Below are 22,488 nucleotides of genomic sequence, written 5' to 3' on the forward strand. Positions count from 1 at the left end.
AACAAAAGCATTAAGAGAAAATAGGGAATTTACAATAAAGAGTACGTTTTGCGATTATTTGCAAATTGTGTTGTATACATCTTTATATCAGTGAAATTTATAAATACAATTATGCGTGTGTATCTATGCATTCATACTTTCCAGAGAGCTGGTTGCTAAACATTTTAACAGCACAACCACTGGAAGAAACAGACAATAAACAAATATAATGTGAGGTGTTAGGCACTAGGAAGAAATCATAAAGCATGCTGTCTGGGGACAGAGTGTCAGAAGAGTATGTTATTTTGCATGGACAGTCAGGGAAGATCTCCTTTTTTTTTTTTTTTTAAGATTTTTATTTATTTGTTTGACAGACAAAGATCACAAGTAGGCAGAGAGGCAGGCGGGGGGGGGGGGGGGGGGGCAGGCAGGGAGCCTGATGTGGGGCTTGATCCGAGGACCCTGAGCCGAAGGCTGAGGCTTTAACCCACTGAGCCACCCAGGTGCCCCAGGGAAGATCTCTTTAAGAAGATAGGAACTAGGCAGAAACCTGAATGGACTCTGCCACGTGCAGAGTGTCTTAAGTAGAGGAACCAGCAAGGACAAAGGCTGTGAGATAGGAATGTGTGTGTTCAGGGAAATAGCAGAATCTGGTTTAGCTAGAGCCTGGTAAGCCAGTGAAAAGGAGTAGAGTGAGATCCAAAAGATGGAGAGGACCTTGTAGGCCAGTAATAGAGACTTTGAGGTCAATTTTACTCTAAGAGACAGTAAGCCCTGGAGCGTTTTACATAGTTGCATCCTGACCTGAACATGCTTTTTTTTTTTTTTAAGAGAGCAAGCACATATGAGTGGGGAGGGGCGGAGGGAGAGGGAGGGAGCATCCCAAGCAGACTCCATTGCAGTACTCTGAGATCATGACCAGAACTGAAACCAAGAGTCAGATGTTTAACTGACTGAGCCACACAGGTGCCCCTGAACTTTTAGATCTTTAAAAGATCACTCAGGCATCTGTGGGAACAGACTGTACGGGTGGAGCATGTGAATGTGAGGAAGCTGGAGACCAGTCAGGTGAGATGATGTGGCTTGGACCACAGAGACAGCAGTGGAGTTGATGAGAAGCAGATTTTTCAATTTTATTTATTTTATAAATAATATACATTATACATTAATATATATTTCACATACATTTATATATTTATATACATTTATTTTTATATATTATATTTATATACATATATTTTAAATATATGTTATATATAAATATATTTATTTATTTATTTATTTAAGATTTTATTTATTTATTTGACAGAGAGAGATCACAAGCAGGCAGAGAGGCAGGCAGAGAGAGAGGAGGAAGCAGGCTCCCTGCTGAGCAGAGAGCCCGATGTGGGGCTCGATCCCAGGACCCTGAGATCATGACCTGAGCCGAAGGCAGCGGCTTAACCCACTGAGCCACCCAGGCGCCCCTAAATATATATATTTAGCAGCTAGTTTTTTTTTAAGATTTTATTTATTTATTTGACAGAGAGAGATAGCAACAGCAGGAACACAAGCAGGGGGAGTGGGAGAGGGAGAAGCAGGCTTCCTGTGAAGCCGGGTGAGCCGAAGGCAGATGCTTAATGAGTGAGCCATACAGGCGCCCCAGCAGGGGTACAGTGAGATTTTAGATATATTTTGAAATCTACCTAACAGGAAATGCCGATGGTTTGGATGTGGGATATGAGAGAAAAAGATGAGTTTGGATGTGGGATGTGAGAGAAAAAGATGAGTTAAGGATGACTCCAGGGTTTTTGGCCTGAGCAACTGGAAGACTGAAACATCATTGAAAGAAATAAAAAGTGGTTGGGGGGCACCTGGGTGGCTCAGTGGGTTATAGCCTCTGCCTTCGGCTCAGGTCATGATCTCAGGGTCCTGGGATCAAGCCCCAAGTGGGGCTCTCTGCTCAGTGGGGAGTCTGCTTGCCTTCCTCTCTCTTTGCCTGCCTCTCTGCCTACTTGTGATCTCTGTCTTCAAATGAATAAATAAAAATATTTATAAAAAGAAAGAAAGAAAGAAAGAAAGAAAGAAAGTAAGTAAGTGGTTGGGGAAGAGCAGGTTTGTAGCCATGGTGGAAATTCACTGGTTAGAGGCTTGAATGAACTTTCTGTGGTCAAGGAAATGTTCTATGCCTTATCTGGAGAAGTGGTTGTCTGTGTATATATATACATTGTGAAAACAAAATGAACTGAATATTTGATAGCTGTGTATTATTTTACATAACTTATGCCTAAACACAGCCCCACTGGAATTTACCAATTATTGATACGAGGAAGACTTAAGAAAAATATGGTTTTTTTGTTTTTTGTTTTTTAATATTCTCTATACCCAACATGGGGCTTGAACTCATGACACCAAGATCAAGAGTTGCATGTTCTTCCAACTGAGCCAGCCGGTACCCTAAAAGGATTTTACTTTTACACATGAGGGCGCCTGGGTGGCTCAGTCAGTTAAGTGGCTGTCATTGGCTCAGGTCATGATCCCAGGGCCGCAGGATCAAGTCTTGCATTGGGCTCTGTGCTCAACGGGGAGTCTGCTTCTCCCTTTCCCTCCGCCTACCGCTGTATCTACTTGTGTTATCTCTGTGTATATAATAATAAATAAATAAATAAATAAATAATAAAAAATAAATTAAATCTTGAAAAAAAATTAAAAAGAAATAAAGGTTACACGTGTGGGAGTGAGTGCCATCCATCTGGAAGCTATTCAGATTCAAGGCTGTTTTGGGGGTGATCCTCCCATCTTTTTAATGGGGTCTCTGCATCTCCCTAAGCCTCTTCATCTACATCACTTTTTTTTTTTTTAAGATTTTATTCATTTATTTGAGAGAGAAAAGGAACCAGGGGAGGGGCAGAGGGAGAGGGAGAAGCAGACTCTCTGTTGAGCACAGTGCCTAACAGGAGCTTGATCCTAGGACCCTGAGATTGTGACCTGAGCCAAAATCAAGAGTCCGAAGCTTAACTGGCAGATTCATCCAGGCACCCCACATCACTTTTTTAAGACTTGATAATCAAGAAAACAAGCCCTAATTTGTAGCATTTGCTGATTTTTGTGACATAAATAGTCCCATCCCACCTATTTCAAATTATAGGACACATCAAGCTACATCAAGTTATAATATAATCCTGGTGGTGATAAAGTGAGGTAATAGAGAACACAGATTCCAGTGCAGGCAAGTTTCTTTGCCCAGTGAACCTCAGTTTCCTCATCCGTAAAATGAAATGATAATAATGAATGTTTCCTCTAGGGAGCTGTTGTGAAAATTTAATGCACATGAAAATTTAATGCATATGAAAAGCACTCAGAGCAGAGCCTGGCATTACATACCTTTTAACTGTTATTAGCTCTACTCTTTTTTTTTTTTTTTCTTTAAGATTTTATTTGACAGAGATCACAAGTAGGCAGAAAGACAGGCAGGGAGAGAGGAGGAAGCAGGCTCCCCGATGAACACAAAGCCTGATGCGGGGCTCAATCCCAGGATCCTGAGATCATGACCTGAGCCAAAGGCAGAGGCTTTAACCCACAGAGCCTTCCAGGCGCCCCAGCTCTACTCTTGATTAATTTGTGTGACTTTAAGCAAAACCCTTCCTCTCTCTAGATCTTAGTTCCTTTATTTGTAAAACAAAGAGGTCTATTATATATAATCTTTGAAGTCCCTTCAGCTCTAGAAATCTTAGGGCAGCCCATGACTCTAGTTAAAGAGAGATCTCAGCCTCCCTTTTTGCTTTTTTATTTTTGTTTTAAGATTTCATTTATCTGAGACAGAGTGAACCAGAGAGGGAGAGCATAGTGGGGTGGAGGGGCAGAGGGAAAGGGAGAAGCAGGCTCCCCACTGAGCAGAGAGCCCGATGCAGGGCTCAATCCCAGAGCCCCAGGACCACGACCCAAGCCAAAGGCAGACTCCTAACCAACTGAGCCATCTAGGCGTCCCATCTGGTTTTTAAGCAACTTTTCCTGAAATCACAGGTATAAGGCACCTGAGTGGTGCGAGACAGCCAGGTGAATTCTGTCCAAAATAAATTCAGACCAATGTGTAGAGTTAAAGTAAATGGTCAACCTTGGTCTTAGCCTGGGAAAACTTCTTCAGGGGGAAGTTTCCAGCATCTGGGACTTCTTCACTCTAACTGGCAGCTCCAGGTGCTGGTCAGTTCTGGCTGTCACATTTGTATGCCTGCCAGGTGCCTTTGTTTAAGAACTTCCTGATTCTCACCTGCTAAGGAGGTGCTAAGGGAAATGTCTTTTTTTTTTCCTTTTGTTTAATGGAAAGAAACAGAAATAGAAAGAAGGAAACAAATACAGAGAGAGATCAGATATATAGAAACAGATTAAAAGAAATAGTGAAATTGAGAAAAAAGCAGTAGGAGAAAATTTCTCTGCATTTTCCTTTAAAAAAAATATGGAGGGGCACCTGGGTGGCTCAGTGGGTTAAAGCCTCTGCCTTCGGCTCAGGTCATGATCCCAGGGTCTTGGAATCAAGCCCCACATCGGGCTCCCTGCTCAGTGAGAAGCCTACTTCTCCCTTTCCCACTCCCCTTGCTGTGTTCTCTATCTTGCTGTGTCTCTCTCTGTCAAATAAATATATAAAATATTTTTTAAAAATTTAAAAAAAAAAATAAGGACTTTATTTTGAGAGAGAGAGGATGTGAAGGGGGAAGGAGCAGAGGGAGAGGGAGAAGACTCTCAAGCTGACTCCATGCTGAGCACAGAGCCCCACTCAGGGCTCAATCACAACTGAGATCATGACCTGAGCCGAGATCAAGAGCCCAACACTTAACTGAGCTGATTCCTCTCATAACTCTAGAGAATTTCTTGAAAGACTGTTTAAAGTAAATATATGCAGGGGTGCCTGGGCAGTTCAGTGGGTTAAAGCCTCTGCCTTCAGCTCAGGTCATGATCTCAGGGTCCTGGGATAGAGCCCCACATCGGGCTCTCTGCTCAGCGGGGAGCCTGCTTCCCCCTCTCTGAACTCTGCCTGCCTCTCTGCCTACTTGTGATCTCTGTCAAATAAATAAATAAAATCTTTTTTTAAAATTTATTATTATTTTTAAAGATTTTATTTATTTATTTGACAGAGAGATCACAAGTAGGCAGAGAGGCAGGCAGAGAGAGAGGAGGAAGCAGGCTCCCTGCTGAGCAGAGAGCCCGATGCGGGGCTCGATCCCAGGACTCTGAGATCATGACCTGAGCCGAAGGCAGCGGCTTAACCCACTGAGCCACCCAGGCGCCCTAAATAAATAAAATCTTTAAAAAAAAATAAATATATGCAGCATAGATGGAGGCATTTCTTGACTTTTTCCCTACCAACTCCTAAGTCTGGGGTAACCCCCCAACCCTTATACCGAAATGCTCAATGCAATAATTCTACGTAATTTTCCATTCAGGTCCATGTTTCCTGGTTGAATTCTGTAGCTACACTTATCACCTTAGAACCAAAGATTTGGAGAGATCAAAGTGACCTCAGAGCACCTCTTCACTCCCTGTAGTATTTTAAAATTATTTATGTATTTATTTATCAGAGAGAGAGACAGAGAGAGACAGAGAGAGAGAGAGAATGGCAGGCAGAGGGAGAGGCAGGCAGAGGGAGAAGTAGGCTCCCCACTGAACAAAAAGCCTGACGTGATGGGACTCGATCTCAGGAGCTGGGATCATGACCCAAGCCAAGGGCAAAAACCTAACCAACAGAGCCACCCAAGCATATCTCCCTATAATATTTTATATATGAAGAAAATGAGGCTCAGAAAGGTTGGGTTACCTGTCAAGGTCCAATGGACAAGTGACAGAGCTAGATTAGGTGGTGAATTATATATCTCTGTGGAATCTGTCCTATTTTTTCAGGGTTCCAACAAGAAAGGAATAACTGAAGAGGTTTTTGTTTTGTTTTGTTTTCTGAAGAGAGTTTAACAAAGGAAAGGCAACTAGAGGTGGTGCAAGTATCCCAAGGCTAGTGACCTTAGGGAAACGTAATCACTGCATAGTATATGGGAAGGGATACCTGACAGGGGTCTGCAGGGACCCTGCTTTTTAGGAGGTGGACTGTATGGTGGAGAATAAACACTCTCACATCCCTCTCCTTCTTCCTCCTTGTCTCCATTGGCTAAACATAATCAAAAGCTAGGGACAAGGAGCACTGTTACTAAGAGACCAGACAGAAGCACTCCTCAGTGCTTCTGAGATTGAGGGGTACAAGGAAAGCATATCTCTCATCATTTTATTTACTGGAATTTTTCTTTTTTTCTTTCTTAAGATCTTATTTATTTTTTTTGTCAGAGAGAAACAGAGAGTGTACAAGCAGAGGGAGCAGCAGGCAGAAGGAGAAGCAGGCTCCCTGCTGAGCAAGGAGTCCCTATGCAGGACTTGATACCAGGACCCTGAGATAATGGCCTGAGCCAAAGGCAGACATTTAACTGACTGAGCCACCCAGGCACCCCTGGAATTTTAAAATAATTCTGTTTATGACCCCTTAATTTGTCCTGAAAGTGTGCAACACAGCAAACCATCAGGAACATAGGATAAAACAGGAGTCAAGAAAGCTAGAAGTTGGGCTCCTGCTCAGAGGGGAGTCTGCTTCTCCTTCTCCCTCTGCCACTTCTCCCACCAGGGTTCTTCCTCTCTCAAATAAATAAATAAATGATCTCCCTCTCTCTCTGCCCACCCCCTTGTGATCTCTCTTTCAAATAAATAAATACAATTAAAAAATAAAAAATAATTTTAAAAAGCTCAGTTCCTGACCTTTAGGAGCCTGAATCTAGTCTTACAGAGAGTACTGACCATAGATGACTGCTTCTAGAGAGCTGTGCAATGGTAACGTGCATGGCAGTCTTCTCTAAGAGCACAACTTTATGGAGAATCAGAAGTGATGCAAACTATAGGAGGCTGGAGTCTCTGTTCTGGGACCCGTAAGGCGATAGGTTGGTGGAACCTCAGGGAAGCCTGAGGAATCCTCCCGTCAGAATAAAGTTACCTGTCCAGGGATTTCCAGACTTCGTGGTTCCCTTTGGCTGTATCTTGTCTCCTCCTCCCCCCGCCCCCCAAACCTTCTTCCCTGAAGCTAAAGGAGTTTGGGGTGGAGTCAAGACTCTCAGAAGCCTGTTAAGCCAGTTCCTACAGGCCTGAACATGCCCTGCTGAGGAAGAGCCCCTGGCAGAAAACTGCGTCCCCAGCTGTAGCCACAGCCAGCTACAGAAGGTGAGACCTGGGCTGGGAAAAGAACTCAGGAAAAACACAAACACAAATCAGCACCTACTCCAAACACAGGTGGACCCAACCTGGACCTGTAGATGCCCAGTGGGACAAAGCTGGTGCTGGTCACTCCCTAACCCTCATCAGCAATGATGTATGAGAAGTATGAGTACCAAAGTCTGTCTGTCTGTCTTTTTTTTTTTTAAGATTTTATGTATTTGTTTGACAGACAGAGATCACAAGTAGGCAGAGAGGCAGGCAGAGAGAGAGGGGGAAGCAGGTTCCCCGCTGCTTCTCCCCGAGCAGAGAGCCGGATGCAGGGCTCCATCCCAGGACCCTGGGATCATGACCTGAGTCAAAGGCAGAGGCTTTAACCCACTGAGTCACCCAGGCGCCCCCCTCAATGTTTTTCTCTAATTCTCCCATTTCAGCTCTTAGCAGAGTCTGTAGTGTTATCTGAGAAGCTGCCTCTCCATCATCTCTCAGAGAGCCCAGAGCTCTCTCCAGCGTTGCTTAGACTACCTGTGTATTGGGGGAAGGGCCACACATGGATTCGGACTTCAGCATGGGCAGTCGGGCTAAGCCTCTCACCTCTCTGGTTAAAAGGGGAGGCTGCAACCAGGAGGGATACAGAGGCTCACGGTTCCTGCTTAGGTAAAAGCCTGGCTGGATGCTTGAGTTGAAGCTTTTTGTCAAAGTGAACACCAGCTAGTCCCCATGCTCCTGGCTGCCCCACAGTCACAATTACTCAGACTGAGCTTAAGTGAGGGAGATCTGCTACATCCTGGGACTGTAAAATCTCAACAGATGGCTCAGGCTGTTGGGAGCCATGGGAAAGCTTTACAGTTGTGCGCTATTTCAAAGCATCTTCATATCCCTTATCTGTGAAGAGAGATTCAAACAGCTTAAAGCCAACAAGCTGGTTAATCATTAGAGACAGGATTTAACTAAGAACAATGACCTCAGATCCAGAGCTCTTTCTCCAAGCTGCCTCCTACCTAACTTTAATCCAGGTATGCCTTTTACCCAGGTCCTGATCCTAGGTCCTAGGATTGAGCCTCACATCAGGCTCTTTGCTCAGCGGGGATCCTGTTTCTCCCTCTCCCTCTGTGCTCTGTCAAAATAAAAAATGTTAAAAAAAAAAAAAAGCCACATACACATATACACACACTTTTTAGAAGTTGAGTGCATATCATTTTGTAAATAACCTGTTCATAAATGTAAAGGGGAGGTTGGTTCAAGGACTGCTACTCTGAAAAGTTCATTATAGCAAACCCACCCCCAAACAAACAACAAAACCCTCCTTCAAGACTGATATTAAAGCTCTGTCTGCCCCTTTTCTTTCCCTCCTCAAAAATCACATAGTGTACGTGTCTTTGCTTACACCATACTGAGTTTAGGTGGCAATGATATCTCCTGAGTTCGGGAACTAAGTTCTGCTCCCCCTACTGGGTGGATGATGGATTCACTGGCTCAAAGGAGAACTTACCCAGTCTCCCTAGAAATTTCTGGGTTTCTCAGGAAAATCCTGTATTTGCATGTAATGGCATGCCCATTATACCATTAATATGTTCCTCTAGCCACTGTATTTTCTTAGAAATGATAGATCTGTGTTTGTTTAAATCAAGTTTGGTTTTCTAGCAGGAACACTTCTTAGGTACTTCTATTAAGTTTGTGTCATGAGGGCACTGGGGTGGCTCAGCTGGTAGAACATGTGACTCTTGATCTTAGGGTCATAGGTTCAAGCCCCATATTGGGTATAGAGATTACTTAAAAATATAATCTTAAAAACGAGCTTCCTTTTGCAACCCATCAGGAGGCATATAATATCTAGTGGTCTTTTTGTGATGAGATTGACCTGCAAAAAAATTTAAGATTTATTTCTTTGTGAGAGAGAGAGATCACAAGTAGGCAGAGAGGCAGGCGGGGTAGGGGGGGAAGCAGACTCCCTGCTGAGTGGAGAGCCTGATGTGGCCCTTGATCCCAGGACCCTGATATCACGACCTGAGCCAGGGGCAGAGGTTTAACCCACTGGGCCACCCAGGCCCTCCTGCAGATATTTTAAGTAGGCTCCACATCCAGTGTGAGCCCCACATGGAGCTTTAACTCACAACCCTGATTTAAAGACCTGAGCTGAGGACGCCTGGGTGGCTCAGTGGGTTAAGCCGCTGCCTTCGGCTCAGGTCATGATCCCAGCGTCCTGGGATCGAGTCCCACATCGGGCTCCTTGTTCTGTAGGGAGCCTGCTTCTCCCTCTGCCTCTGCCTGCCACTCTGTCTGCCTGTGCTCGCTCTCTCTCTCTGACAAATAAATAAATAAATAAATAAATAAATAAATAAAAAAGACCTGAGCTGAGATCAAGAGTTGGATGCTTGGGGTGCCTGGGTGGCTCAGTCTGTTAAATGACTGATTCTTTTTTTTTTTTTTTTTTTAAGATTTTATTTATTTGTCAGAGAGAGAGGGAGAGAGAGCGAGCACAGGCAGACAGAATGGCAGGCAGAGGCAGAGGGAGAAGCAGGCTCCCCGCCAAGCAAGGAGCCTGATGTGGGGCTTGATCCCAGGACACTGGGATCATGACCCAAGCCGAAGGCAGCTGCTTAACCAACTGAGCCACCCAGGCGTCGCTAAATGACTGATTCTTGATTTTGACTTAGGTCATGATCTTATGGCTGTAGGATTGAGCCCTGCATCAGCCTCCCTGCTTGGTGAGGGGTCTGCTTGAGATTCTCTCTCCCTCACTATGCTGCTTCCCCTGCTCATATGTGTGTGCCTTCTAATAAATAAATCTTAAAAAAAAAAAAAGAGTTGATGTTTAACCGAGCCACCCAGGCACCCGATGACCTGCAAATACTTTACATTTTCTTTTCCTTTTTAATTTTCATTTAACCATTTCCTTATTAACAGACTTAGGATACTCCCAGGTGTTTTTGTTTTTTGTAATTAATGCCATGACAAACCATCCTTTTTTTTTTTTTTAAGATTTTATTTATTTGTCAGAGAGAGAGGGAGAGAGAGAGAGCACAGGCAGACAGAATGGCAGGCAGAGGGAGAAGCAGGCTCCCTGCCGAGCAAGGAGCCCGATGTGGGACTCGATCCCAGGATGCTGGGATCATGACCTGAGCCGAAGGCAGCTGCTTAACCAACTGAGCCACCCAGGCGTCCCATGACAAACCATCCTTATACATCTATATTTGCATGCTTGCCTAAAACATTTCCTAAAATTCCCAGAAGTGAAACTGCTGGGTCAATAATAATTTTTCAACACAATACATCCATTTCGATAGGCTAAGGGTTCCTTAAAAAGTCCACAGGCACAAGTTAGATTAACCGGTAGCCTAGAAACAATAAAGTCAATAAATGCCAGCTTTATCTAATGACTCATGCATCCTCCATCCTTGACTCATGCATGTATCCTTGATCTTGGGGATCTTTTCTCACACTCTGGGTAGTAACCAGGTCTGCACAGGCAGGTACAAGGCAGATCCTACAGTAGAGCAGATTTAGGTATGATGGGCCTCAGTTAGATCTATATCTTCTACAATGAAGGGGGAGTGCAGATAGCTGTATGTGTTACTGGCCAATAAACTCAGGATGGAAAAGCATCCTGACTCTATAGTCTGCACTGTGAAAAGATGACCTTGAGTAGAAGTTAAAAATATTCAGACAGTTTGAAATAGGTAGGAAAAAAGAACCAGCAGTGAGCAGTTTGGGGATTACTGCCTTGGCCCTAGAAGGAATGGATCTTCCAGGCAGAATCAATTCAAGTGTGGTTCTGGGCTTTTTCTTTTCTTTTTTTAAATTTTATTTATTTATTTGACAGAGAGAGACACAGCGAGAGAGGGAACACAAACAAGGGGAGTGGGAGAGGGAAAGCAGGCTTCCCACTGAGCAAGGAAGCTGACTCACGGCTCGATACTAGGATCTTAGGATCATGACCTGAGCTGAAGGCAGACGCTTAACAACTGAGCCACCAAGGCGCCGCCTGGGCTTTAATTTTTCTTTTACAAGTCTTAGCACTATTATGTGAGTACTGTTCATCTTTGTATTATCAGAAAATTTTTTCTTCTGCTGGCTACTGGTCTTCCTTTGCTTAAAGAAATATCACCCCAATCTCTGCTTCTCTCTTCACATTATCTTCTTTGTATATTCCTGTATGTCCTTTCCTTTTTTTTTTTTTTTTTTTTAAGATTTATTCATTTGAGGGCTCCTGGGTGGCTCAGTTGTTAAGCGTCTGCCTTCAGCTCAGGTCATGACCCCAGGGTCGTGGGATCGAGACCCACATCAGACTCTCCGTTTGGCGGGAAGCCTGCTTTTCTCTCTCTCTCTGCTTCTGCTCCCTCTCTTGCTGTCTCTCTCTCTGTCAAAAAAAAAAAAAAAAAAAAAAATCTTAAAAAAAAAAAGAGATTTATTCATTTGAGATAGAGAAAGCGAGCACACATGTAAGAGAGGGACACTCATTGCAGTTAGGGCCTACCCTAACCCAATATGACTCCATCTTGATTCTTACCTTAGTTACATCTACAATTCCAAATAAGCCACATTCTGAAGTTCTAGGTAGACTTGAATTTTGGAGAGACACTATTCAACCCACAATTCTCAATGTTTTATTGGAAGTCACTAGGAAAATAAGAAATTTAACAAGCCCTGCTATAATATTTACCTGCTTTGAGGACAAACAGCTTGAGGAGAGGGATTGCTTCCTATTCTTCTGAGACTTGCCTGCCCTAGAATAGTTGTGGATGTTAAAGACCCAGGAAATCATCTAATGTCTAATCTCAATTCTTCTCCTCATTGTAGAAGATGAAAAAACAATCCAAAGAGAGGAAAAAACCTGTTCAGTCTTGGCCACAAGCAGCTGCAGTATAACTAGAAAAGAACCCATACCCTTCCCTTTTGGTTCACACTTACCCTGAGAGGTTGGTCAGCACTTGGGGGGTGGCATGGATCCCCCTTGCGGAATAACAACTTTATCTCTAATCAGTGGTAGACTATTCCTCTTCCCCAGCTGTGGGTGAGGTGGAGGGGGAATCTAATGGGGGAAACTAAAGCATGGTGGTTGATGCAATAATCTTTTGTGTTTTCAGCAGAAGATCCTAGAGGAGCAGAGAGAGTGTGGTGGTGGTGAAGATGGAAGGATGTTTCTTACATAAGAGGTGCACTGCCTCCACACCTCAGGCCATGGTACAGTGTTATTATCTGCAATAGGCAAATGGCCTTGACCCTGGAGCCTCATTATTATTTCCAGTCCTCTGGTTAGGCTGCCACCAGCTAAGGAAAAAAGTAGCTACAAGTGAGGGAAGTTTGTTTTCTTTAAGACTGAAGTTGATCATTTGTTTTCTTCCTGTCCATAGCACTAGGGATGTTAATTACAGCTCTGAATGGTGCTTAACAAGAAATGCAATAAACATGTGGCTCTGAGCTCAGTTAATGAGTATTATTATCCTTTAAAAAAATTCTGACTTCGGCAATTACACACTAATCAAGAGGAGTGTTCCGATGTGAGGCTCAACCCAGCAGGAATTTGAGAGGACAGCTCACAGCCCTATCTTGGAGAGCTGAATCATAAAAGGGCTTATAGCCCCATTTGGAGCAGCTTGGTTCACACCTCTCTCTCTAGTGGTAGCATAGAAACAAATTTCTCACGTTTCTCTGGATTATTGCTTGAAAGAGTTGAAGTAAGGGCAGAAGAACCAAGCTAAGAAACCCAAACTTTCTTGTTTTCATTGGTGGTTCCAGACTTAGTGTATGTCTCTACCCTTCCAAAGCTTCAAGCCATCTCAGCACACTATCATGAAATGAGATATGGTTAATGGCAAGTAATATTGAGTGATTCTTCCCCAATCCTGATTCATTCACTCCCAGACATCAGCCAACTGGAATGGAAAAAACACTTGGGTCATAGGCTGACTCTTGTAATTGACCCCAATGCTAAGCCAAGGGTCTTGACACCCTGACTTGTTATTTTCTGTGTGGCAGCTGGAACAGAGAAGCCTAGCTTGACAGTCGTTATTAGAAATACTGATCGGGACACCTGGGTGGCTCAGTTGGTTAAGCAGCTGCCTTCGGCTCGGGTCATGATCCCAGCGTCCTGGGATCGAGTCCCACATCGGGCTCCTTGCTCGTCAGGGAGCCTGCTTCTCCCTCTGCCTCTGCCTGCCATTCTGTCTGCCTGTGCTCGCTCTCTCTCCCTCTCTCTCTCTGACAAATAAATAAATAAAATCTAAAAAAAAAAAATACTGATCAAGGGCGCCGGGGTGGCTCAGTGGGTTAAGCCGCTGCCTTCCGCTCAGGTCATGATCTCAGGGTCCTGGGATTGAGTCCCGCATCGGGCTCTCAGTGGGGAGCCTGCTTCCCCCTCTCTCTCTGCCTGCCTCTCTACTTGTGGTCTCTGTCAAAAAAATTAAAAAAAAAATAAAATCTTAAAAAAAAAAAAAAAGAAATACTGATCAACATGGCATGGGTAGGGAACCTAGAGCACGAATGTTTCCAGAGCCGTCTGTAAAAGGATCCACAGGACGATGAGAGGAGCGAGCAGACCATTTGGAATGAGGCATGTGGCCTGAGGGAGAACAAGGAAGTTCTTTCATGGCTTGGGAATAGGGACTGCAGCAGGAAAGGGAGGGAACCTATCAAGTCCACGAAGTTTTTCTGTGAGATAAATACTTTGCTGCAAAGTCTGGCTAGAAAACAGGAGCAGGCCAAGATTGCACAGAGGACAGGAGCCTAAGTCAGGTCGCTCCTGTATCCCGTCACCTTTCTTGGAGCATATTCCATAAACGTTAAGTCCCATAGTAACCAAAACTTGAGGTTGGGAAGTAAAGCAGCATGTCTTTGCTTAAATCTGCATTTCTCAGGAATAACTTGACCATGGAACATTCTGCAAATACCCATCACTATACCATGGATTGGGTATTCTAAAAATCTCATTTTGGGAAAGGCTCTTTTCCTCCAGGAAGCCCTCTTGATCGCTTAATTACTTCCCCTTTCCCGTTTTATGGCCTTTGATCATACAGGCAGATACCTGCATGAATTACTCTGAGGTAGTCAGCCTCCAAGGCAGGTGCAAAGGGCAGCTCTACCTAGCTTGCCTAAAAAGGAACAAGTACCATGTGACAGAGGAATCTACTGCCTTGCCTGGCTCTGTGGCCCAGTACTGATGGGTCTTCTAGAATCAGCTGAGGAAGGTGGTATGATTTAGCAGTCTGCGTTTCTCTCAGCTACAGCCCCAAACAAGCTCTGGGAAGAGCATCATTCACTATGGTCACTGTTTCCTCCTCTTATAAAGGGCAGCTAGGAGCTGTGGTGCCAACTTAAAAAAAATGATATCCTATTCCCTAGGCACTGTGCAGCCACCTTTAGTCATTCCCAGGGAACCCTCCACTGAAGCAGATAGAACCTATCACCAACCCTTTTGAGGGAGAGGAGCTGGTCACCTTACTCAAATCCAGTCATTCAGAGCAAGGACTAGCAGCCTTCTTGCTCATCTTCGGCCTGGGCATATTCATCTTCCACTGGTCTCCAGAGCAACTGATCTTGGGCCAGGGCTGGGGACCAGAAGCAGGCAGGTCTTAGTATCTGTGTGTTTGCACTTGACATGTCTTTAACTGTGAGGGAACTCTTGTTCCTCTTCTGCTCCAAGCAATCCTACCCCGCCAAGGTAAACCTCCAACCATCATTTGGGATCTTTTTTCTTGCTGTCCCTTGGCTATACATGCTCACTCAAACCAATTTGCAACTGGAATAATATTTATTTTTACTTGGCAAAAAGTCAAGTGCTACATTTTTAAAAACAAAATCTCAAACAATCAAACATATTACCCATCACAGAAGAGGGTCTGGCAACAGTACAAAACATCCTACTTAAGATCTTTTTTTTTTTTTTAATATAGAAGTTGGTTTAAAATGATAGAAGTTCTGTGAGAACTAAGAAATCTACAGACTGTAGTTTAATAGAAAAAAAATTAAGACAATTAAAAGATCTATAGTATCCAGCATTTTACTTAATTCCCTGTTTATAGCACCTATTTCTCTAGGTTAGATGAGAATTCTAGAACCTGTGGTGTGCACCTGGTGTATCACCAAGATAGGGTGGATTTGCTGTCTCCCCCACCAGCCCCCATTATCAAGGAGAAGGCACTCTTTTTTTCAATCACCCCACTTAGACCCAGAGCAGAGGGGGATAACTGGGAGAACAATTTAGAAACTAGAGTGCAGGAATAAATATGACTTTTCCTTTCCCCAGGATAGGTTGCTGACAGAAGCAGAGTATGTGCTTAGAATGGAGGAGGAATCGGTGGGTGGGAACAGCTGCTATCTGCAACATGATGCATAAAAAGCAAGGAATAACTGGACATCACGGTCAGTCGCCTGCAAGTTTCAAAACCTCAGACTAAACACAGTTCAAGGGAGGAACAAATTACTAGTCACATCAATGCTTTTACATGCACAATGTTGCTGGCTATAGGCCACCCACCACCATCCCCAGGGCTGAGCCAACAGAGAGGGAGAGGTGGCTTCAACCCCAGCCCCACTGTAATAAGAAAATGAACATTCCACACATGAAGTACTCGCTACACACAGATAGACCCCCCTGCTTACCCCCACCCTCCTGGACTGAACCCAATTTAGAAAAGCAAAGCAAAACCCATTGGGGAGATTAGAAGAAAGGCAAAGGAGACGTTTCTCCCCAAAGCCAAGGGGGCTGAGTATGAGAATGTTAGCAGACTTAAGGCCCGCTGCTCCAGGCCCCTGAGATACCAGATCAGGTCTTGTTCGAAGAAGGAAAAGGAAGACTGGGATGGGGATTCTCTTTACCAAGTTCTACCAAGCCTTCTGCAGCCTCCAGAACTGCATCCAGATGGAAACCCTGATGTTTTAGGGGAGTGGCCACTGGCTAAGCAGATGGGAAGTTAAAGTGGAAATGACACACAGAAGTATTCTCACCTGGGCAACACCAAGTTGGGAAGTTAGATAGGGGACGGATCACTCTGGAGTCCTGGGATGAGCGTCACTAGGAAGCCTGCAATCTAACTCAAAGGGTTTTCCTGGTGGTGATTGTTTTTCTGTTTTTAATTCCTATAATCAGTGCTGTTAGACTTTTACAAAACAAGATAAAGACTAGTCCCAAAGCTGACTCTGTGAATAAAGTTGTTTTTTTTTATAAATATTTTAATTACAAGTAATTCTTACTCCAGGTACTTTCAGTGACACACAGTGTTTGCAGGCATCCAAGTTCTCTTTCTCACACAGACACACACACAACAGACACACACACAGCCCCCAAACTTTCACAGAAAGTCTGACAGCAACCACATAATTATAAAGGAGCCCTACCTCTCAAGAGTGAAGTAAGGGTGAGAATGAGTACGCCAGCCTAAAGAACCAAAAGGGGAGAGTGTGTGTCACTTAAGGAAAAAATAAGAATTAACAGTGTTTGGTTGAGAAGCCAGAAAGAAAAAAGACAGTAAAATTCTGATTACCAAAAGCTGAAGAAAAAAACCAACAACAAAAAAGGCTTCGGATTTCTGTACAGAGCTTCCTGTCAAGTGCCTAAACCATAGGCAAACTCTCCTGTTTCCACTAACATAAGGGCCTCACACAACTGGAAGAAAATAAAAAGAAACAAGAAAACTAAGAATGGAAGTTAGTGTAAATCTCTGCATTTTGGGAGAGAGTTAGTTGTCATTAACTCCAGAGCCCAGCATAGTTTCCATGGAGCCCTGAAGGGAGGGGTCCTCCTGCCACAAAGAGTTCGTTCCGGACGAATCGTAGCAGTGGGTGTAAACAGCATTGGGGAAGAAATCAATGTCCGAAAAGTAATTCCTCCAGGTTTCATCATGATTCTATGGGAAGAAAACAAGACTCTGTTAGCACCTCTAGGCCATGGGGCAGAGAAGAGGACAGAAAGGGACAGGAATGCCTTCTGGTCTTAAGAGGAGAGGATCCTGCATTTAACCTGATGCCAGGAGACTGTGATTGGTGTTCATGGGAAATGGAGCTTCATGCTCCCAAATGAACATGAGGTAGGAACAGGCTGAACAACTGCTATACCAACCCAAAGTCTCAGGACAGCCGGAACCGAACTCTTTAGTAATTCAGTGGCCACCACAGTGGGGGGGGGGGGGGGGTCCTTCTCCTTCCGGATCTATTATCACCTGGGGGGAATCCCGAGTCAACTAGCTTATCTTACCAGGCTTCGGTTTTCTCATGGACATGTAGACACAGAAGCAAAATCAAGGGAGAGTGCCTTTCTCTGCTCTAAGGAGTGCCTCTTACCATTGAAAAAGTATGTGGGTGGCTAATGTTATCAGTGGGGGTGGGAAGAGGTGGGTAGACTGAAGGCAATTTTTCTGTCACTATTCAGTAACCATGTCAGTAAAGGGCTTACTCACCAGCCAGCCTTTGCCAGTGGTCAGTTTCAGATTCTCCCCTGCTAGTCTGGGCTTCGACCCATAACAAGCTGAGAGCCTCTCTTCCAGGAATCTCTGAGCTCGGATGTCATAGAACAGCAGGGAACCCTGCCCTGTACCCACAGTGATGATGTGCTCATAAAAGCTCACTGACCGGATCCCTGAGAGAGACAAAAGTAAAGGGCAATGAGTAGGGAGAGCACACACTGACAATCTGCTAACCTGTATTTCTCTGGCACTGAGGTCACATGGCACCTCCACCTACTAGACAGTGGCTTTCCCAGGTGTTTATGGCAGGAATAGCTCATGTGAAAGCCTGAGAACCCTGATGGCACAATGCCCATTCAGACACTAACAGGAACCTTTCCATAAGCCTTAGAGAAGTGCCAGAGGCCTGATGATGCCTAAGATGCCTTTGGCCTAAGATCCTAAGTATACCCAGAACCTCCCTCCCCTAGACTCGTTGTGGAGTCATCTTTCTGAACTCTAAACTCTCTTTCAGTATGTTTCCAACCTATACTGAAACAGGGTAATCTGCTATTTACAAATCATTATGTTAAGAAGGACTTCTTCCTATCTGACCTAAAACCACTACCGTGCCAGAGGTCTTTATCGGATACTGCATCTGTGGATCAAATAAGTGCATGGGATACAAAGATGTCTCTTGGCACATCAGAGGGGCTCAATAATATCTATGGAATCAGTATTTCCTTATTAGGCATGAAAGCTACTCCTGTAATAGTAACCAAAATCTCATGAAGCCTTTTTTTATTTTTTATTTTTTTTTAGGGGTGCCTGGGTGGCTCAGTTGGTTAAACATTAGACTCTTTGACCTCAGTTCGGGTCTTAAATCTCAGGGCTGTTAAGTTCGGACCCTGCATTGGGCTCCATTTTGGGCATGGAGCCTACTTTAAAAAGAGATTTCATTTGATTTTTAAATTACATATTTTAAAAGATTTATTTATTTGATAGAGACACAGTGAGAGGGGGAACACAAGTAGGGGGAGTGGGAGAGGGATAAGCTGACTTCCCGCTAAGCAGGGAGCCCCACTCGACTTGGGGCTTGATCCCAGAACACTGGGATCATGAACTGAGCCGAAGGCAGACGCTTAACGACTGCGCCACCCAGATACTTCAAATTTTTAATTTTTTAAGGATTTTTTAAGTAATCTCTCTATCCAACATGAGGCTCAAACTCACAACCCCAAGATAAGAACTGCATGCTACTGAGCCAACCAGGTACCCCTAAAGATTTTATTTTTAAGTAATCTCTACACACAATATGAGACTTGAACCTATAACCCAGAGATCAAGAGTCGCATGCCCCATCGACTGCGCCTGACAGGCGCCCCTCTTAAAGCTTTTCATTGCAGACATTATTCTAGCCAAGCCTATTTATTCTTCCCCTTACAACTCTCACTGCACACATTATTCTCTGGGGGCTGAAACATGAGTGTCTTAACTATAACTGAAAACCAACCCCAAACAAAAGCCACCTTTGCAGTGTCTGCATGAAAATAAACAATACGGGGTGCCTGGGTGGCTTAGTGGGTTAAGCTTCTGCCTTTGGCTCGGGTCGTGATCCCAGGGTCCTGGGATCGAGCCCCGCATCAGGCTCTCTGCTCAGTGGGGAGCCTGCTTCCTCCTCTCTCTCTGCCTACCTGTGATCTCTGTCAAATAAATAAATAAAATCTTTAAAAAAAAAGAAAATAAACAATACTTGGAAGAGAGAGGCTAAATTGTAATCCATAGTGTGTCTTTTAGGAATTCCAGGATAATGTAGCTACATTTTTTTTTTTTTAAATATGGAACGCTTCACGAATTTGCGTGTCATCCTTGCGCAGGGGCCATGCTAATCTTCTCTGTATCGTTCCAATTTTAGTATATGTGCTGCCGAAGGGAGCGCAATGCAGCTACATTTTTGCATGAGAAGGGGAACAGTGAGATAAAATATATTTTGTTAACCTGAATGATCTGGATTCTAGTCTATGGCTGTTCTCCCACCCATCTGTATGATGTTGAGCACGTTATTTTAACTGCTCTGGGTCTCGGTCTCCTCATCTATAAAAATGGGTTAACACAAACCTTACGTTTTTCCACTCGCTTCCCACAGGGTTCCAGGTAAGATGAAGTAAGACCGCAGATAAAGGTATTTTGAAATCTTAAGGTACAATACAAACTTAAGTCTTTTTATTCCTTGATAAATAAAGAGTCCTCTCAGAGAAAATATATGGTAAAAGATGGGAGGCTGGGTGCCTGGGTGGCTCAGTGGGTTAGGCCTCTGCCTTTGGCCCTGGTCACCATCCCAGGGTCCTGCGACGGAGCCCCACATCTGGCTCCCTGCTCAGTATGGAGTCTGCTTCTCCCTTTCCCTCTGCTGTGCCCCCTGCTTGTGCTCTCGTTTGAGCGCTCTCTCAAAATAAATTAAAAAAAAAAAAAAAAAAAAAAAAAGATGGGAGGCTGAAGCTGAATTCACTCCCAGTGGAACTAAACTAAGTGGGGTGCCTGAGTGGCTCAGTGGGTTAAACCTCTGCCTTTGGCTCAGGTCATGATCCTGGGGTATGGGATCAAGCCCCGCATCGGCCTCTCTGCTCAGCTGGGAGCCTGCTTCCCCTGCTTCTTTCTCTGTCTACTTGTAATCTCCCGCTGTCAAGTGAATAAATAAAATCTTTAAAAAAAAAAAGCAAAAAAAGGGGGCACCTGGGTGGCTCAGTAGGTTAGGGCCTCTGACTTCGGCTCCGTCATGGTGCCAGGGTCCTGGGATCGAGCCCTGCATCCGCCTCTCTACTTGGCAGGGAGCCTGCTTCCCCACCCCCCCATGCCTGCCTCTCTGCCTACTTGTGATCTCTCTGTCAAATAAATAAGTAAAATCTTTAAAGAAAAAAAAAGAACTAAAAAAAAAAAAACTAAACTAAGTATTTTCTTCAGTTTTTACTGAGGTATAAATGAAAAACAATACACATCACATATTTAAAGTAGGATCCTGGGATCATGACCAGAGCAGAAAGCAGCGGCTAAGCCCAGTGAGCCACCCAGGCGCCTCCAATCTGAAGTTTTAACATATGTATATAGCCACGACACTACCAGAACGATCAAAGTAACGAATATATCCACCACCTATCCGCCACCCTCAAAAGTTTCCTCACGCCCTCAGTAAACTCCCTCACTGCACATCAACCCTTAGCATAAATGAAGTTTACTGTTCAGGCAAGGCACCAGCAAAAAAATGCCAAAGGACAGAAAGTCAAGATATGTAAAAGAATATGAAAACCACCAATATCCTACTGGTTTCCACTAAAGGCTTCACGTGGCCACAAATTTGCCTCTGGTGGCTTGAGGCTCTGCTGCCATTTGCAGGTTCATAAGCTCCCTTCTTCTGTCACCAAATACCTCCACCAGGTTTCATAAATATCACTATACTTGTTCTGCAACCAACGTAGAAACTTAAAGTCAAAACCCATCTGCAATGCACTTCTAAGGCGGGGCCCAGTGGGACACTCTTTTTGTTTCTTCTTCTTTTTTTTTTTTGGTGCAAATTGGTGGTTTATTAAAGCACAGGGACAGGACCCATGGGAAGAAAAGAGCCACTGCCCCAGGTCTTGAGGAGTGGCTGATTATAGACTCCTGAGGTGGGGGAAGTAAGGAAAAGGGAGGTTTCAAAAGAACTTTCATATGCTAAAGAGGACCCATCTACAAGATACCCAAGATACCCAGGGTTTTGCCATTGTCAAGTTGTTTTCTCCTCTAGCAAGGTATTAACATTTAGCTCGGAGATCCCCGGAAGAATGCCACATAGGTCCCACCCAGGAGTGAGGAGTTGGGGGTGAGGAGGAGGTTGCAGGGTGTCAGCTTGTGCTTTGTCTTCGGCTAGCCTTCGGATTCCTCATCATCTACCCCTGAAAAATTATATGACCCTTCAATCTTTAAGGCTGTTTAAGGTGGAAGGTCTCATCTTCTGCAATATCTTCCTACTGAACAGGGGCCATACCACGACTCTTACCACTGCCTCGCTCCCTGGAGCAAACAGACTTGACGTTGTATGACGGCTGCCGTGGATCCAAGAAGGAGACATGAGCTTGGGAGCCCACTGCATATACTGACCATTCACTACCATAGGCCAGGCACACATTCTCACGGCAATATGGCAGTTTGGTGGAGAGGAGCTGAAACAGAGAAAGAAGCGAGGCAGGGGAGTGTTCTTAGTTAGATGACCAATTCCGTGGGCTTCCTTCAAAAAAAAAGACAAAAATAATGCCCTGTTTCACCACTAAGTAAGAGAAAGAGAGGGTGACTAATATGCAGTAAGATCTCAGTAATGGGAAGGACTGATTAGGGAAAAAGACTAATTTGGAATTAAATAATTAGAAGCAGAAAGGCTTAGACCTACAGGTTATTTCCAGCCATGGTCACACTGTTCTTTGCCATGACTCTCTCGGCTACCACCCTCCTCACTGTTCTTCAGATAAAGGGGCTGATTTCTGGCTACTCTCAGCCTAGCTTCCCAATTATACGTATGGGAGTTACATACCACAAACAGCACACTCATGGGACTGGGTCAACCTCAGCTAACAACACTCAGCCTTAATCCTGGATCCTTGTCATTCACCCCATCCTTAGTGGGTGCCTATAAGGCACCAACCAAGGTCAGTGGAGCTCAAAGGCTGCTTGACATGAAGGAACTGGAACTCTGCTTCCTCTTGAGAAAGAGTCTATCACAGAAGTAATAAGCAGCAAAAGTCTTTGGGACAAGAGGGACCCACAGGTAGGTTTCACTCTGTGCAAAAGTTGCTTGTAAAGATTGTAAATATTCTCATTACTTATTATTTCAGAGATAGTTTATCTTAGTTTAATTGATTTTCAGTAGCTGGTAATTCTAACTTCTAGG

The 22,488-nt window shown here is 44.2% G+C and overlaps 1 protein-coding gene and 1 non-coding gene across 2 annotated transcripts in view; both read right to left on the minus strand.

The window, feature by feature from the left end:
* Window positions 1–14,922: 14,922 nt before the first annotated feature.
* Window positions 14,923–22,488, minus strand: part of DCAF12 (DDB1 and CUL4 associated factor 12) — a 30,018-nt gene continuing 22,452 nt past the window's right edge. The window contains 4 exon segments of the mRNA XM_047700189.1: window positions 14,923–16,961; window positions 16,964–17,036; window positions 17,586–17,764; window positions 21,604–21,766. Of these exon segments, the coding sequence (XP_047556145.1) occupies window positions 16,879–16,961; window positions 16,964–17,036; window positions 17,586–17,764; window positions 21,604–21,766 (498 nt within the window). The 3' untranslated portion in view covers window positions 14,923–16,878.
* On the minus strand, window positions 19,403–19,509 carry LOC125084124 (U6 spliceosomal RNA). Its single transcript, XR_007122485.1, has one exon. It is a non-coding gene; the product is annotated as a U6 spliceosomal RNA (small nuclear RNA).

The sequence above is a fragment of the Lutra lutra genome, chromosome 13, assembly GCF_902655055.1.
Source record: "Lutra lutra chromosome 13, mLutLut1.2, whole genome shotgun sequence".
NCBI classification, from domain to species: Eukaryota; Metazoa; Chordata; class Mammalia; order Carnivora; family Mustelidae; genus Lutra; species Lutra lutra.